Below are 16812 nucleotides of genomic sequence, written 5' to 3' on the forward strand. Positions count from 1 at the left end.
TAAAAAAGATGGAGGGACTATACTAAAGGGATTAAGCCAAGTAGGTGATATAAATTAAAACTACCCCCAAAAAACTGCTGGAGACCCATTATTTATTTTTAAAAACCCACAAAAGCCTGTAACCTTAAAAAAATGAGGATTTTTGTTATTATTTCGATTGAAAATAAAAATCTGAGGAACTTGTGCAGGACATTTCAATGTGCAAGGGTTTCCCTCATTTCCATAAAATCCTGGACGGTTGGCGCCTCATCCATGGAAAGGTGACAGTGGCAGAGGGAGGCCTCAGACTGTGGGACAACTGTGAGGAGGCGTGTCCTGGCCCTTCCAACCCTGCAACCGGCAGGCGTGAGGGGGGAGCCCCCTGGGCAGTGTCTTGTGTCACAGAGCAGCGTTAGCAGCAAGGAGGAACGTATCAGAGAATTGGAATGAGGAAAGGGAGGGAAGGAAGAGGGGCAGGACAGGAGGAGAGGATGAAGAAAGAAAAGGGAAGGAAAGATGGGATTTGGGAAATGGAAACTCAATGCTAATGCAAAGAAAAATTCAAAGAAAATGGTCCTTTTACCTTCCACAGGGGACAAGGGAATATGAAATGCTAAAAAACAAACAAACAAAAACAAAAGTAAACCATGAAAAGTCAAATTAAAATAAAAATTACATCAAGCTGGAAAATGGATGTGGTGGCAAAAATCGGGGCTGATCTAGGAGTCCCCTCCCCTTCCCCCAGAGCAGCAACTTCAGAAAAGGCAGCAGCCCCACCCACGGCCCTTCACAGATTTCCGGGACTAGTACTGGTGGTCTTAGGAAATGACTGCGAGGGCCAGCGGCAATGTCCAGACAAATGGCACAATGGGGAAGAAATCAACGGCAGGACCGACCGAGTTGGGTTACTGATGGCATTCAGGGAACCTCTGGGCCCCAAACCTGCCCTCTTTCCAACTAGTTCTGCTTAATAGTAACTCAATTCCCCATCAAGGGCCCATAATTGCTCCCAACACACAGGCCCTCAGGAGTACAGATGAAGGTGAAGGCGGCACTCGGTGTCAACAGAGCAATACTGCCGAGGGGGAAATAGTCCCCCCTATGGCGGTTCAGCGCTACGAGTGGCTCTGGCACAGTTACCTGTTCCTCAAAGGGCCTGCAGCAGTGTGGCCAGGTGAGAACACAGTAGCACCAAGAGGAAGCTGCATCTCAGAGTTTGGGCCTGTGGCTCTCAGAAACCCTGGAAGACCTTCTGCCATCATGCTGGTCTATGAAGGGGCTGAGGTCCCCCTTGAGGCTGTTGCTCCCCGAATACTCACTACTCTGGGACGAGCTTTTGGGCTTCCCGATGTATTTGAGGATGGGGTTTCGCTTCTTGTCTTCCAAGGCATCCTTTTCTTTCTTGGGATTGCTGCTCTGCTGAGAAAAGAGACATGGGGGTTGGAGAAGATCCCAATACCCAGATTTGGCCACTAATCACTCTGCCGCTGCTCCGAAGACTGGCCCTAAATAAGAAACTGGAGAGCAGGGTCATGCTTGTTCCCTAACTAGGTTTGGAGGAAGGGAGAGAGCTGCTCGAAGGTGAGGATTTTCACCATGGCCACAGGTGGTGGGACGAGCTAGATACCTCCAAAAGGGCTTTCCCAGCCTGCCTCAGTGCGGAGACCTGTGTCAAGAGAAGACGCTTTCTAGGGTGGCTCTGTTACCTTCTTGGTCTTCGGGAAGAAGGGCAGCCACTTGTCCTTGTCAGGAGCAGACAACGGGGCCTTTTCAGCCGCGTTGGAAGACCGTGCCTCTCGAAGCCGGATCCCAGCATGGCTCATGTAGGTGTTGAGGGCGAAGTCCATGGGGGCGCTGGAAGGCAGGAGTGGGGTGCTGTCTCAGAGAGCTCAGTCATGTCTCTGCCAGCATGGGGAAGGGCCAAGAATGCTGCTTTGGTTCCTCACCACCACCCAGTAGGGTGGCAAAGCGGTAGGTAGGGGCCAGGGCAGTCAGAGGGAGGCCTGGAATATTCAAACAGGGCAGCAGGCAGAAGCTGGCTAGAAGTCTTGGCTGCCATGACTCCCAGGAGAAATTGTACTTTTCCTGAGCAGAATTTTTCCTAACACGGGGATAGTGGTCAGTGGAAGGACATGCCAGTTCCCTACAATGGAAGCAAACCAGCCGTGGGAAGGCCTGGAGGGCCGGGGAGGAGCCAGTTCATGTCCTCAGGCACTTACTTGGGGGTGGAGTGGCACAGGGCGGGGGAGAAATGCCAACCGGCCTCTTCTAGGGCAGACTGTCCTCGCCACCCGCCCTCAGCCAAGTACAAAGAGAAAGGACGGAAAGGAGCTGTCAAGTAGCTTTCAGTTGCCACAGATGAAACTGTCCAGAGCTCTGTGTTTAAAAATGGATTCGGCTCTCAATTTGGTAGATTATCCACTTTGTGGGTTCAGTGCAGCAAATGCTGCTGCCCTGGTTTTCCTCTCCTCTTCAACAGACTTCTAACCCCATCCCCGCTCCCTTAGGAAGTGGGGATGCTCAGGGGATGGAAGCTCATTTTAACATTGCTGCTGAGAAACAAAGATCTGTATCCAGACTGCAAAAATAATCACAATATGTGCCAAGAGAGAAAATGTGTTGTAGCTCAGCTCCCTTCTGTAGGTGCTGCTCTCACAGGCCGCCCTACACCCTTACTTCTTTAGGTAGGCTAGGAGAAAAAAGTGGGAGGGGGACCAGGGCTGATTTGGGTGAAGGGATGCAAGGTATGGGAATACTGTGAGCAATGGCAGCTCAGTGTCTTCACACTGAGAAGCAGACGCCCATCCCACTCAGCGATCCTGAGTATTAGGGGCCTGGACCTTATGAGCTGGCTGCGTGGTGGTGACACAGATGGTGCCACCAGGGACAGACGGTGATCCTACAATGCTGGGGACTCTCCTGTGATTGGCAGAGATGGAAAAGCACAGCAGCTCAACCTCATTCCTTCCCACCTTGAAACTACACCACAGACTCACTCACCTCCTGTCTTCCTCGTATTTGAACCTGGAACAAAAGAAAGAACAGATGACTCAGACTGCAAGGCAGCGGCTCCTCCACCGGTGCAGACTGGGGGGAGGGGGTATGGGGAGGAGGGAGGACTATGGTGAAAAGGTCAGGTGTGACTCTGCGCCTCAGCTCTAGAGCCAGTGTGGGGTCAGGAGGAGAGGGTTCTCATTCTCTCGAGGGACTCCATCCACAGTTTTAACGACGATGTCCTTCTAGCTAACGGAGGGGATGTGGAAATCCAGCTCCTGCCTGGTATGTTTCCGCCTCTGAAGCTATTATGGGGGAAGGGGCGCCTCCTTTGGTCCACCTAGAACTGAAGGGGGGTGGGTTGGGCCGACACAGAGGTCAGAGGAAAGAAGGTGAGAGAGTGAGATAATAGCTTGGGACCCGATTCAAAGAAATCTACTTAAAGGAGGTGAATAAATAGTAACTGAAACTTCCATTTGCGTGTTAACTATGGGCCTGGCACTATCCTAACCTATTGACAAGTATTAACTCATCTAATTCTCAAAATAACCCATGAGACGGCCCATGTAATGAGACTGAAGCTCCACTGCTTTAAATGGAAACCATTAGAAGTGGGGTACGTATGCTGTCGGTAATAATCCCAAATAATTCCGTGGTGCTCCAGTCTCAGAATGGGCTCAGTCAGGTTTTGCCTCCATCCCTGGACTGGTTGGGTGATTACTGCCATCTGACTGTGAGGGAAACTAAGGCCCAGAAGGACTCAGGGCTTGGCTGAAGGTCAGAGGGCTGTTTTCAGAGAATATGCCTTCCCTGTCTGATCTCATCTAGTCTCAGCTCCATCCAGCCCAGACCTCTTATCAAATACCAGCTTCGTATATGCAGCTGCTACTCAACTCTCCAGGCTGATGTCTAAAAAACCATCTCCTGGCCCTCTGAGCCCCCAACGGTCTACTACAAAACTGCTCCGCACAGTCGTTCCTATCCTGAGTGACGGCTCCTTCCTTTGTCCTTTTAGTAGCTTAGGTTAAAAAACCATGGCGTCTTCCTTGACTTTTTAAAAGAAATCCGTCTGCTCTACTGTCAAAGTAGACCGAGAACTGACATCTTTCCACAACTTCCATGGCCACCACCGTGGGCCACGCCCATGGCTTTGGGAACTGACTTCCCCCCCTGTCTGGAACCTTCCTCGCTCTCCCACACACCCCCACCCACTTGAGTCTCTCACAGCTCCAATGGCTTCCCAGTCACAGGTGCTAGGTGGCTGACCCCCGTTACCTCTCGGACTTTAGCACTGTCTTTCTGAATCTGCTCTGGCCACACTGGTCTGCCATTCTTCAAACATGTCAAGCACATTCCCACTTTGCCCTGGCTGCTGTCTCTGCCTGCGACGCTCTTTCCCCAATGTCTTCGAGGATAACTCCCCACTTTCTTAATTAAAACTGCACCCCCCCCCCCCCCAGCCAGTTCTGGAGCTCCTGCCCTCCACAGCCTGCTCTATGCCCCGCCACCTCCCAGCACTTACTATTTTCCAATCTACGATACTTCCCACTATAACAACTGCTCCACAAGAAGCATTGTTTGGTTTACTAATGTATCCCAGGAGCCTAGAACAGTGCTACGCACACGGTAGAGACTCCAGAAACAGCTGCTGAATTGAAAAATCAGTGTTCGTAGAGACTATGGAGATCGTCTAGTCCAACTTTTGCCATTTTATAAGTGAGACTAAGGTAGATGAAACGGCTTGAACAAGGTCACACAACTACTGAGTTAAGCAGCAGCACTGGGTGAAGTGTCCCCACAAAGCCACCACAGGAGCTCGTAACACTTTAGAAAATGGGACTGGAAAGGAGCAACCACAGCAGCTATGCCAGAGGCTCTTTAATACGTTTAGTCAGGCCAGTCTGCTGTCAGCCAGTTCCATCCCTCTCCTGCAGTAACCGGATCCATTGGAGACTGTGTGCCCCTCAGGCTCAGTCAGATATGATCTTAGGGACAGGAAGGGAGACCAGTCAGGCAGAGGGCTGCGAAGGGGAAGCCTAAAGCTCACTGCCCTGGCTGGTGTGGATCTGCTGGGTGTGTCCAGTGCACCAAAAGGTCGCTGGTTCGATTCCTGGTCAGGGCACATGCCTAGGTTGCGGGCTCGATCCCCAGTAGGGGGCATGCAGGAGACCATCAATAGATATGTTTCTCTCTCCCACCTGCTCACTTCCTCTCTATATAAAATCAATTAAAAAAAAGAAAGAAAGAGGGAAAGAAAGAAGTAATGAAGGAAAGAAAGCTCACTGCACTCCTAGAGCCCGTGGTTTATCAGAACCACCCCATGACTGTCAGAAGCCCCGAATTCTGCAACTCCCTTGAAATATCATCAGCCCTCAGCCTGAGAAATGCAGCCCCATCTTTCAGGGGAAGGAGAATCAGACAAGAAGTGGAAGAGGAGAGGTTGGTAAACAGACCCACAAAATATCATCCTAGCCCTACCTGGTTTGGCTCAGTGGATAGAGTGTTGGCCTGCAGACTGAAGGGCCCCAGGTTCGATTCCAGGTCAGGGTACATGCCCAGTGTGGGGGCTTGATCCCCAGTAGGGGGCATGCAGGAGACAACCGACCAATGATTCTCTATCATCATTGATGTTTCGATCTCTTTCTCCCTCTCTCTTTTTCTCTGAAAAATAGATTAAAAAAAAAAAAAAGTCAACCTATTCTGGGGGTAACAGTGGAACTGGAGACTCACAGAATATCTCCCAGGGCAGCCAGCTGCTTCTCGGCCACTTGGCGCTCTCGGAGAGGGTTCCCATCCAGGTCCAGCAGGTCATTTTCACCGTACAGGCTGCCCAGTCCCAGAGTGCGCTTCGTTCTGAGCCAGAGAGACACAACTGTACACAAACGCTTGACAGACAGATACCCAGAAATGTCTCACACACACACACACACACACACACACACACGAGATACATCACAGGGGAAAGAAAAGGGGCGAGGAGCAGAGGGAAGAGAGGGCCAGGCCACCTGTAGTCCTGGATCTGCTCCTGGATCTCCGGCATGGCTGCCTCCTGAGCCTCAGAGAGAACGCAGCGCAAGTCCTCGCCGCTCCGCAAGCGCAAGTCTGTGTTGGGAGCCAGAGACAGAAATGGGGAAGGACGTTGGGGAGGAGATTACATTAGTAGAGCGTGTCAAAGGGAGGGAGGCTAGCTTTCTGCCCTCCTGTTAGCCAAAGGAAGCGGAGGCCTGGACCTAGCAGGCATTCCTGAGTTCAGGACTAAAATCCCGATGTGCAAGCCCCAAGGCAAGGACGAGACCCTTTTCTGGATGTCCTGCGCTCTATTAAGTGGAGAAATATTAAAGCCCCCTCCTGGGCTGTGTCTAGATGCTGCCCTCAGACACCAGGAGTTTGAGAAGCTCACACTCCTCCTAGGCCCCAGGGCCAGCTCACAAGCGCTTCATAGGAAACCCACTCCCCCAGACACTGCACACTGCCGCTCCTGCCCGGCATCCAGCTTCACGCATTCATGGCCAAGTTCCTGGCAGTGGTGGCTCCCTCTCTGCTTTTAGGCAACCTCTGCTCACCCTCTCGCCTGTGCCCATGAGCTTTCCTTCCTGTCACCCTCTCTCCAAAGGCAGCTTCAAATTCTATCTTCTGGAAAACGGGCTGGGATCCACCCCTCAGGCTGCTGACTGGAGAGAGGAAGGGAGCGAAGTGCTCACCTAGGTCACTCCAGGCCAGCTGCGGTCAGCATTAGCTGAGGAACGTGTAACAACACCCCGAGATCCCAGCTCTGTGGGTGGGTGGCGTGAGGCCTGGTTTCTGTGCTTGTAAAGAGTTCCCCAGCGATTCTGATGACCGACCAGGCTTAGGAATCCCTCACTGCACCCTTTTCTCTTCGTACAGATGACCCAACTGAGGCCCAGAAAGGTCACATGGAAGGTTGGCAGAAACGAGCCCAGGTCTCCTAAGCAAGTTGTGTCTTCCTGTGACAAGCTCCACCAGGCAGTGAGCTCCCGGGCAGGGCCTGTCCCGTGTGGTGAGGAGTGCTGGAGGAACTGTCTCTATGTCCCCTGCTGGAGGACAGCTGCTTGGGACAGGGACTAGGCCCCTCTGCTCTGCAGCCCCCCAAGCACCCAGGACAGGACGGGCACTAATTGACCAATGAGCCAACTTACCGATTTCAGCCTGTAACGTCTCTGGGACCTTCACTCTCAGTGGCTAAAAAACAGAAGGGGGGGGGACAGAAGTGGTGAGGTCACCCCCCCCAGGGGACGTGGGAGACAGCACTGCCTTCTCTCCCTTTCCCTACATCCATCCGGCACTCCTCTCACCATCCCCAACCTGTACACCTGAATTCCAGGCTAGGGTTTTTGGAGAAACGGAATCCGAGAATACAGAGTAAGCCGGGACTATACTGAGGGTGGGACATGCGGTTTCTTCCCTCTGATTTCAAGGACACCAGAGTGCATGGGAAGGATGTTCCAAGAAAGTGGACTGGTGCTAGTATAGCAGCAGGGGAGACCTTTGTTAGGCTGTTGGATGGCCTGCCCCTGCCTGCGCTCCCAGGGAAACCGGTCTTCTGTGACCCGGTCTTCCTGTGAGCATGTTCTGGCTTTTGCTCTGAGTACCTGACAGCGGGGGTGGTTCCACAACAACCAACAGGGAACAACCTGCAGCTCTAATCTCCTGATTCAAGATCCATCTAAGGGGCAACAATAAACATCTTGAGGAAAAACAGTTTCTCACTCATTAGTCCTAGTAGCCAGATGAAGAGTCACGTTGGAATTGGCTCAATTAATCAGATTAGAAGGTCTAAGATGGGAGCTGCCGCCAGCCGGGGCCCTGCAGCATCCTTGGGAACTAAGCCCAGATGCGGTGCTCATCTGTGCCCCGTCCTCTGGGCTGTCCTCCCTCTGGACTCTGCCTGAGGGCAGTCAGAGCAAGTCAGGCTGGCTCATCTGACGTCTCTGAGCCTATTTCTTAATACCAGGGCTGAGTGAGGCAGGAAGGGCTGGGGACACTATTCCAGGAGAGAGCCACTCAGAGAGAATGTGTATTCCACTGTGGTGCGTGCGAACAAAAGACGTTTCCAGAGCAGATCAGCCCTGAGAGAGCAGCTAGAACAGAACCCGGGAGTCTCAATCTCTCGGCCCACACTTCTCTTTAAGAACCTGTTTGCATTTGGCCTGAACGTTTTGCTTAGTTTTTCCTCTGTCTCTGAGTGGTCCAAAGAGTGTAATAAAATTGTAACCCAACCCATGACTGTCATACCGCATTTTTCTCTAGGAAAATATTCCAGATGTCTTTTCCCAAGCTCCGGGAATCCTTGGAGTTTGTCTGCTGATAAACTTCTGCACACAAGTAGAAAAGCTAGGAGGAGAGGAAAAGATGGGTTAGTGAAGTAGTCCTCAGCCAGGAGGGACTCTGCCCCCAGGAGGCCATTAGCAATGTCTGGAGACACCTGAGAGGTGCTACTGCCGTCTAATTGGTAGACTCCAGGGATGTGGCTAAATATCCTGTGATGCACACAATAGTCCCCCCAACAGCCAACCACTCTACAGCTCAGAACGTCAGGCAGTGTGAAGGTTGAGGAACCCCAGCTCAGGGCGTTTCAGGAGCCTAAGGTAACCCCCTCTGCCTTTGCATGCACCATAGTCAACACAACTGCCTCAACTCTGTACCCTTCCTACACCGGACACTTTGTGTCCTGCACTTGCTGACAGACGGTTTTCTAAGGGCCCTGCCTTCTCTCCCTTCATTCAGGAATGTGGTTGAGACACCAGCCCTTGGGGCTTACACACAGGTACTCAATGGCATCTGTTGAGCAAACGGATATTGACTGGCTGCTAATAGTGGTATCCCCAGAAGGAAAAACCAGTAGTCCTTGCCTTGGGCAAGAAGGTTATTCTGAAGAGCATAACGTCAAACTCCCTCCTTCATTCCGCTTCCTTCTGAAGCAGCTGAGCAGAATGAGAGCAACTGGTAAGGCAGCTGGCTCTGAGCACTATCCCAGGGCACTCTGGCCTGTCACCTCCTCGTCCTTCTTATCATCACCTTCAGATCCAAGGCCCTTTATTGTCTTGTCCCTCTGCCAAGCTATCTTGTAGTAACACCGTTTATTTCCAAGGGCCACTCTCAGCTCCCCCTTTCATCCACTTTCGTTCAAAAACCTCTAGAAGACCATCCCTTCCAAGCTGACCAAGAATGAGCCGTCCTGGCCTTGCTCTTGCTGCTTCTCCCTATGTTGCGGATGTGCTTAGCAGTGAAGCCTCCCTTCCACTTAAGTTCCACCTCCTTGTATATTTTATCCATGTCCTGGAGATGCCTGACGGTGCCAGGGAGCAGGGCCAGGGGTCATCTTCAGTCAGGAATGTTGTTGAGACACCAGCTCTGCTGGTGAAGCACAGGCAGACACTCAGTCAAGACGGACCCTTCTGACTTACCAGTGGGCTGGGGTCTGCCTGAGAGAAGATGTAACGTAGAAAAACCCCCAGGTGAGCTGGCCGTGACTTAAGTTTCTCAAGATCCTGGAATATGACGTCACTCTGGAAGGCAGAAGGAGACTGGCTGGGGGCACAGTGGCAGGGTGCAGCCGCAGGGCCTGTTCCAGCTTAGTGCCCATGTACTCGGCCTCCCAGGGTTTCTAAGTGGTGGCTCCCTCCTCCACATTCCCTCCCAGAGGGTGTAATCAAACTGCCCCCAGTCGAGAGCAGCGGGTATGACAAAGAATGATGAAAGGAGAAAACCAGGAAACCGTTACCTCGTTGTTGAAATAACCCGGGTCATAATCTTCTTCTGGGCCAATAATTAAAGGCTTTGGGCTTTGATCTACACCCTGGGGGAGAGAGCCGAGTTGTAGAGATGAGAGGTTAGAGGACAGGGGATCCAATCCCTTGATGAAGCCTGTTTAGTAAGAGCACAGTGCTGACAGGAAAGCCACATGTGCCTGGCAAACGCTGACATCTCACTACCATCCCCAAATCTCAGAAAATATGATTTCCACTTGCAGGAAGTCAAGTGCATCGGGGGAGTGGGGGGCAGAGCTGACTTAGAGGAGCCTGGTCACAGGACATATGAAGATGGGAAGTGAGAGAAAGTGCTCTCTTCCTGTTTGCGAAAGAACTGGGGAGGGAATGTCCGCCAACAAAATAAGAACCTCGCTCCTGTTGGGTGCAGGCTTTGTTGTTCTCCTAAACCGCCACCCCAACACTGAACACACCCCCTCCAAGGCCAGCAGCTACCACAATGCTACTTGATAGTTACTGACAGCACCTGAAGCTGTCCATGTCTACCTCCTTGAGCAGTTCCTTTGCCTGTTCAAGGTCTATGGTAGACATCCATTACCTGTCTGGAATCCCAAATTGTTAGATTGGCTTTTCTTTCTCTCCCTCTTATGCCAATTTTAATCGCCTAACTCTCAGTGGTGTGCCATCGACATAAGATATGACGAGATTTCAAATTGCATACACTTTTCAGATGCTGCAATGAACAAGGCTTTCTCCTACAGGTTCCTTGCACCTTCAAAGCTTTTCTAGCAATTATATTTTTCTCTCAATTTAATCTACCTCATTTCTAACGACTCCCCAACAAGGGCTCAGCTTCTGGAGCCCACCTAGATTACTCAGGCCTACCTCTTTCCAGGCCTCAGATCCTTCCTAATTCACTATCTAGGGGGCTTTTCCTGACAGTTCCTCCGTGCTACTCCTCCCTCATCTTTGTTCTCCTGGGTACTTATAGACTCTAAGCCCAGAATCACTGAGTCACGATGTGAGAGACCAGGAAGACACCTCAGAGCTCAGAGTCTAGCACTCATTTATAAATGAGAAAGTGAGGCCCAGAGAGACTGAACGGCAAGTGCAAAGCTGCAGAGTCAAGCCTGATGTGCTATATTTGTATATCTCAGAGGATCGGGGCAGCGGGGGGGGGGGGGGGTTGGGAGGGGAGAGGTGCTAGATGCTTCTACTTGGCTCTCAGAACCTGAAAGCACCAGGTTTTTGCTTGTTTGGGGGAGGATTTTTTTCTTTAAGTCTTTACAAATATACAGTTTTTCTGATTACAGAAGTAGGATATGCTTATTATAAAATATCCAAACATTTCAGGATTATGTAACAGAAAGTTCCCTTTGATCCCATGCCCTGCTGCTGACAGTTTCGTGGATAGTACAGGTTTCTCCAGACTCTTACTAACATAGATTATTGTTAAGAAGTTGAAACTATACTATTTGCTCTTATCACTCAAAAATAGCAATTTAAATAGTTTTCAGAAGATGAACAGATTCAAAGGAAGAAAACATGGGCTCCCAGACTGATTGCTGCTATGAGCCACCGACCAGAAACCCTCCCTACGAACAGCACGTGAACCCGGCCTCCCTCGGACCCTCACCGGGTCCTGCAGTGCTACCCAGGCGGTGGGGAGGGCCACTCAGAGCGGCCGGGGAGGAGCAGCCTGGGCCGGGGCTCAGGAGAACTAAGTGCTTGTCTGACGTTGCCATTACCAAGCTGAGCCCTTGAACAGTCCCTTAGCCTTTATTTGCCTCACTTGTCTCACTTACAAATGGAGATATTGATGCCTACTTCCTTTCCTGATGGGGAAAATTAAATGAGACATTTTTTCCTAAAGGATCTAGCACAGCAGCTGGTGTACAAGGCATTTTAATACAAGGTAGGCCCATTTTCCCGCCATTCTCCCTCCATGAGCTGAAAGTAACCAAACTCTATCCTGCGGGTATAACTAAAGCATTAAATAGTGTGAGATACTGGTTTTAATGTAAGGGAATGACAGAACTGCTTTAAAATAAACTGAAGTGTAAACAAGTGAGTTAGCTTAAGGAAAAATATTGTGTAACATTATACAATTGGCTTGAGACTATGGAAAAAATCATTATGGTGGTAGCAGATGGATTTTAAGAGACACTGCTTTACAAAACTCAGAGTTCTCTTTCCAGCGTCTCTAACGGGCAGCGACCGACCTCCTGCCTGAACAACAAGCAATTCCCTGGCTCTCAAGCCCGCCCATCCCGTTGTCAGACAGCCCAGATTCCTGGAAAGCTCTCTGCACTGAGCAGACACCTGTCTTCCTGAAATCTCCTGGGACCCAGCTCTCCCCTTCACAGCAGTGGCTTTAGGTCAGGCTTTGCGGAAGCTCAGGCTCCAGGGAAGTGCCCCTGAGCGTGAGGGGAGGTTAATCGGGAAAGGCCCCAGGGTACCTGAGCTTTTATTTGTTCTCCATATTAGGGTGGCAAATAATAAGATCATGTTTACAAAAAGGACTTTGCTAAAGACAGAGAAATTTGCTATTCCTATTCTGGAGAAACACTAAACAAACCTATTTCCTGTTTTATACAGACACTGAAAGATCACCTATCCTCTCCTTAGACATCACTTTGCTTCAGATGTATTCACTGACTCTTCACACAGAACTGATGGTCTTACTTTCATGCACTTACTGATAACATGTTCTTTCTTTACTATTTATTCTCTAGTTAAGTGTCTATCTCAAAACAGAGGTTTAGTTTGATTATTTAAGACTATGTACTGGTGACCCAGTTTTGTAAAGAGGGAAAGGAAGATTGCAGGGTGGCTTTGAATCACTCACCTGGTCGCTGGTGGGGGGTGCTGGTGCATCCGAGCCCTGCCACCTGTGGTGCTGGGCCCCCCTGGCCATGATCACAGGGGAGGTTCGAGGACTGTCTAATCCAGGGTCTGACAGCACTGAGTTCCGATTTATCAATGACTAAAGGAACAGAGAATTCTGTGAGAAGGAAACTCATCCAAAAGACTCTCAGAGCTCTGCTCACTTGATGGTAACACTCATCAGCTAATATGAATTCAGTATTGATTCTGTGCCTGACACTGTATTAACTTGATTATATAGTACCTGATTTAATTCTCACAACAGTTCTTTGAGGGAGATACTATTATTCTTCCTACTTTTCACACAAGGACACTAACACTTGGAGCAGATAGAAGACTTGCTGAAGGTCAAATAGCTACTAATGTGGTATTCCCCGGCCTCAACCTGGACAGTCTCATCCCACAGAAGGGGTCACCGCATTAATCAAGCCCTCGGCACTAAGCTATGATGCCTCCCAGATGATAATGTAGATCATTTAGGACCCTCTGGCCCCTTCTTCATGTCTTTCCTGTATGCTGATCCTTTCACATACATGCATCATCTTTCCCCAAATGGACAGGAGCAGTAAGGAAAGAAAATTCCAACTCTTATTTAAATTAGGTTTTAAACATATTTTAAATGACGGATTCACATAATTAACCTGGTTAGGTATATACTTTGCGAACATCACTATTACATCTTTCATTCACTTGTATTTTTATATGCAAGTTTATATTTGCAGTTTACATATGCAAACTGAGAACACCTGGAAGAGGAACCTTTGAGGCCAAAGGGTGAAATCTGACCACTCCAGGGAAGAAGTACAGAAAGGTCTGAGACAGGGAGAGAGGCAACACTGCTTCTGCTAGGCAGGGGCCACCGCACTAATCAAGGACGAGTTACTCGTATTTGCAGCCAGGCAGAAATGTGTTTTGGGCCAAGTCACCACAATTTTAGATTTCTGTCTCTGCTCCCTTACACTCAAAGGCTTGCTACAGATAATGACACACCTCTCTCTCCATTCTACTTTTTTTTTTTTTAATCCTCACCTGAGGATATTTTTCCATTGATATTTTTTAAAATATATTTTTATTGATTTCAGAGAGGAAGGGAGAGGGGAGAGAGAGATGGAAACATCCATGATGAGAGAATCATTGATTGGCTGCCTTCTGCATGACCCCTACAGGGGATCAAGCCCGCACCCCTGGCATGTGCCCTTGACTGGAATTGAAGCCGGGACCCTTTCAGTCCATAGGCCGACGCTCTATCCACTGAGCCAAACCAGCTAGGGATTTCCACTGATATTTAGAGAGAGTGGAGGGGGAAAGACAGAGAGAAACATCGATGTGACACATTGATTGGTTGCCTCCTGCACAGGGATCAAGCCTGCAACTGAGGTACATGCCCTTAACTGGAATTAAACCCAGGACCCTTCTGTTTTCGGGCCCACGCTCTATCCACTGAGCCAAATTGGCTAGGGCTCCATCATAGCATGGAGCTATGATGAAATAGAAGCCAGATTTGGTGATCTTTCATATAGGATGCACTTGAAATCCCTTTTTTGGAACCCAGAGCAGAGTGACTGAAGTCCTTAGAACTGGAACTGTCAAAGAGGCCCACAGACGACAGGCCAGAGGCCTTGGCAACCGGAGAAGGAACACTAAACCTAGTTTTAAACGGGCTCGCCCCTGCTGGCACTCACCTCACTGAGGGAAGGGAAGCGTTCTGGCCCCGAGTCCAAGCCACTGTCCCCGTCCTGTGAATCCAGAGAGAGTCGGCCTGACAAGGAAACATAAGCAGGAGCTGTGGTTTGGGGAAGGAGAACCGTAACGGGAACCTGTGCACAGGGCAGAGAGTGAACCGGCCACCTTCCTCTCTCTCCGTTTCCCTTTGTCTCTCTTATCTCCTGATCCCCAGTCAGACGCTTTACAACTGGCTTTCACCTGTGCCCAAGCCTTGTCACCGCCTGAAATAACACCTCATAGCTCTGTCTCACAAGTCACCTCATCCGCAACTCTCTCTGGTTCCTGTTCATTTCCTCTTGCAACAATATTTCTTTTTTTGTTGTTTGTTTTTTGTTTTTGTCAGTCCTCACCTGAGGATATTTTTTACATTGATTTTTTAAAGAGAGTGGAAGGGAGGGAGGGAGAGTAGGAGGGAGACAGAGAGAAACACTGATGTGAGAGAGACACATCGATGGGTTACCTCCCACACACAGGATCAAACCTGCAACCCAGGTATGTGCCCTTGACTGGGAATTGAACCTGTGAACCTTTGGTGCGCGGGCTGATGCTCTAACCACCGAGTAACACCGACCTGGGTACAACAGTATTTCTTAAGCTCCGAAGTGCCAGGTGCTGGTGGGCCAAGTGGCATCTGGGCCATCATCATTCCAGTCTCTTCCTGGCACTTATCTACCCAGTGCTACTGGCTTTGCATTCATTTCTACTGAACGAATTGTATCCAATTTCTCTGTGCTCCTGCACTGCTTTTTCTCACGACACTATTTCCCAGAGGCAGATACTCTATGTTTCTTTCCCTGAATCTGCCTCATGGGGAGGGGACAACAGATAAGAAACCTGGACTAGAGACATGCCGGAGAAGAAAGGGTGGTGGGGAGCTTACCTTCTGATGACCTCTGGCTGATGTCACCGTATAGTGGAAGTATGTCCTAAAAAAGAAAGATTCAGAGGGTGGGCAAATTCTATTAACCTCTCTCCCTACTATTTCCTTCCTCCAATCAACCCTTCCCGTAGTCTCAGCAGATACTATCTGCTTACAGTTAGTGGCCTCTTTTGCTTTATTGACTTAAAAATGCCCAGCTACGAGAGCTATTGCTTTATTTGTACAGTTTCAGGAGGATGGTGACCCCTAATGGCAGAAAGAGAACTTTACCATCAGAAACATTCTAAAAATTCGCTTGATTTGTAACCATGACCTCAAGACATCTTCTGCCTTAGTTGGGCTACACACAGAAAGAACTTCCATCCAGTGGTACGAAACGCTCAAGCAGATGACTGAGCGCACATGTGAAAGGCCCATCTCTACAGATCTTTGAGGTGCTGGCCTCCGGCTGGCTGACCAGCCAATGTAGAGAGAATTATATTCATAGTGTTTGTTTATAAAGCCCTCTTTTCTCTCTCTCACGTAGTCTTTCAACAACTCTGACATTGACCTCTCATGTTATAAATGAGGAAACAGAAGCCCAGCGATCTTAGGTAACTTGCCCAAGCTACACAGCAGTGAGCTATAAAGCCAGGGCTGCATTCCGATTCCAGGTGGAGCATTTCAGACTCACACCTCACAGAGCACACGAGTACACAGGCAGTGGCAGCAGCAACATGCTCAGGCCCCATGCTGAGGACACGCTCTAACTCCGACAACAACCCCATCAGGCAGATCCTGTCTGATCTCCACCAACGCTTCCAGGGATTAAGTAGCTTGTCCAAGAGTCTCAAAACTGGTGAGCACTGGCACTGGGATGTGAATCCAGATGGTATTAAGTCCAGAACCTGAGCTCCTATCAACCATGTGACACTGAGAAGTCCTTCAGAAAATAAAACAGCTTACATTTGATTAGCCTATGTTTCCCAGACTTGTTGGATCTGATGTTCTAAAGGAGAAAGTGGATAATCCTCAAATAATTTCTATTGGCCTTGGCAAATACTACTCTTGGAGATCCTCAAGTTTCTGGAAAGTTACTTCCTATGTATCCAAATAACTAAGGCCTGCAAGAGATAAGACACTACCAATAGCAAACTCCCCACTAGAACAGATAAGGACCTGAGTCTCCTCTCTGGGGTTTTCCACAAAGTAGGGTTAGCTGCTGCTATAAAAACCTCTCAACTGACTGGGAATCCTTTCTTAGGCTGACTTTTAAAAGTACTTGTATTTATTTGAGAAGATCTGAGAAGTAAGTGTTGGAAAAGTTACCAGATGAATGCTGAGTGAAGGTGGTGTAGAAATATATATGTCACCATGAGGAAATTACTCAGAAGCAGATGGATAATTAGGAGACTAAAGCCAACAGTAATATTTCATATTTATTTATTTCCATTGCAACTATAAGCTCTTGGAAGGGTTTTTCTTTTCTGTCTCCAGCTCCAGGACAATGCTCAGCCTCTTTGGCTCTAAAAAAGGCAGATTTTTGTTTCCTGGTTAGATACTAAACACTTCCTAGCTCAGCCTTGGGTCCTGGCATGACTCAGGAAGCTTCTGCCCTGGCTTTCTCACTAATTCCACCCA

General features: G+C 49.3%; 1 protein-coding gene across 9 annotated transcripts in view; it reads right to left on the reverse strand.

Annotated features, from left to right (window-relative positions):
• The window catches only part of ARHGEF11 (Rho guanine nucleotide exchange factor 11), a 76750-nt gene that overhangs the window by 18321 nt on the left and 41617 nt on the right, over positions 1 to 16812 (reverse strand). For 6 of the 9 annotated variants that reach the window (XR_013812897.1, XM_079760391.1, XM_079760394.1 and 3 more), the window contains 13 exons: positions 15193 to 15238; positions 14270 to 14346; positions 12550 to 12687; positions 9716 to 9790; positions 9399 to 9500; positions 8227 to 8325; positions 7131 to 7173; positions 5979 to 6075; positions 5704 to 5826; positions 2980 to 3003; positions 1686 to 1833; positions 1299 to 1398; positions 563 to 592 (listed from right to left, as the gene is read on the reverse strand). Coding sequence is in view for 8 of the 9 variants with exons in the window: in XM_079760391.1 (XP_079616517.1) it covers positions 563 to 592; positions 1299 to 1398; positions 1686 to 1833; positions 2980 to 3003; positions 5704 to 5826; positions 5979 to 6075; positions 7131 to 7173; positions 8227 to 8325; positions 9399 to 9500; positions 9716 to 9790; positions 12550 to 12687; positions 14270 to 14346; positions 15193 to 15238 (1102 nt within the window). In the remaining variant the exon portion in view is untranslated. The remainder of the gene's footprint in view (positions 1 to 562; positions 593 to 1298; positions 1399 to 1685; positions 1834 to 2979; positions 3004 to 5703; positions 5827 to 5978; positions 6076 to 7130; positions 7174 to 8226; positions 8326 to 9398; positions 9501 to 9715; positions 9791 to 12549; positions 12688 to 14269; positions 14347 to 15192; positions 15239 to 16812) is intronic. The other 3 variants (XM_079760395.1, XM_079760392.1, XM_079760390.1) reach the window with 1 other exon arrangement.

This window comes from Cnephaeus nilssonii (genome assembly GCF_951640355.1).
Source record: "Cnephaeus nilssonii genome assembly, chromosome: 21".
Classification (NCBI taxonomy): domain Eukaryota; kingdom Metazoa; phylum Chordata; class Mammalia; order Chiroptera; family Vespertilionidae; genus Cnephaeus; species Cnephaeus nilssonii.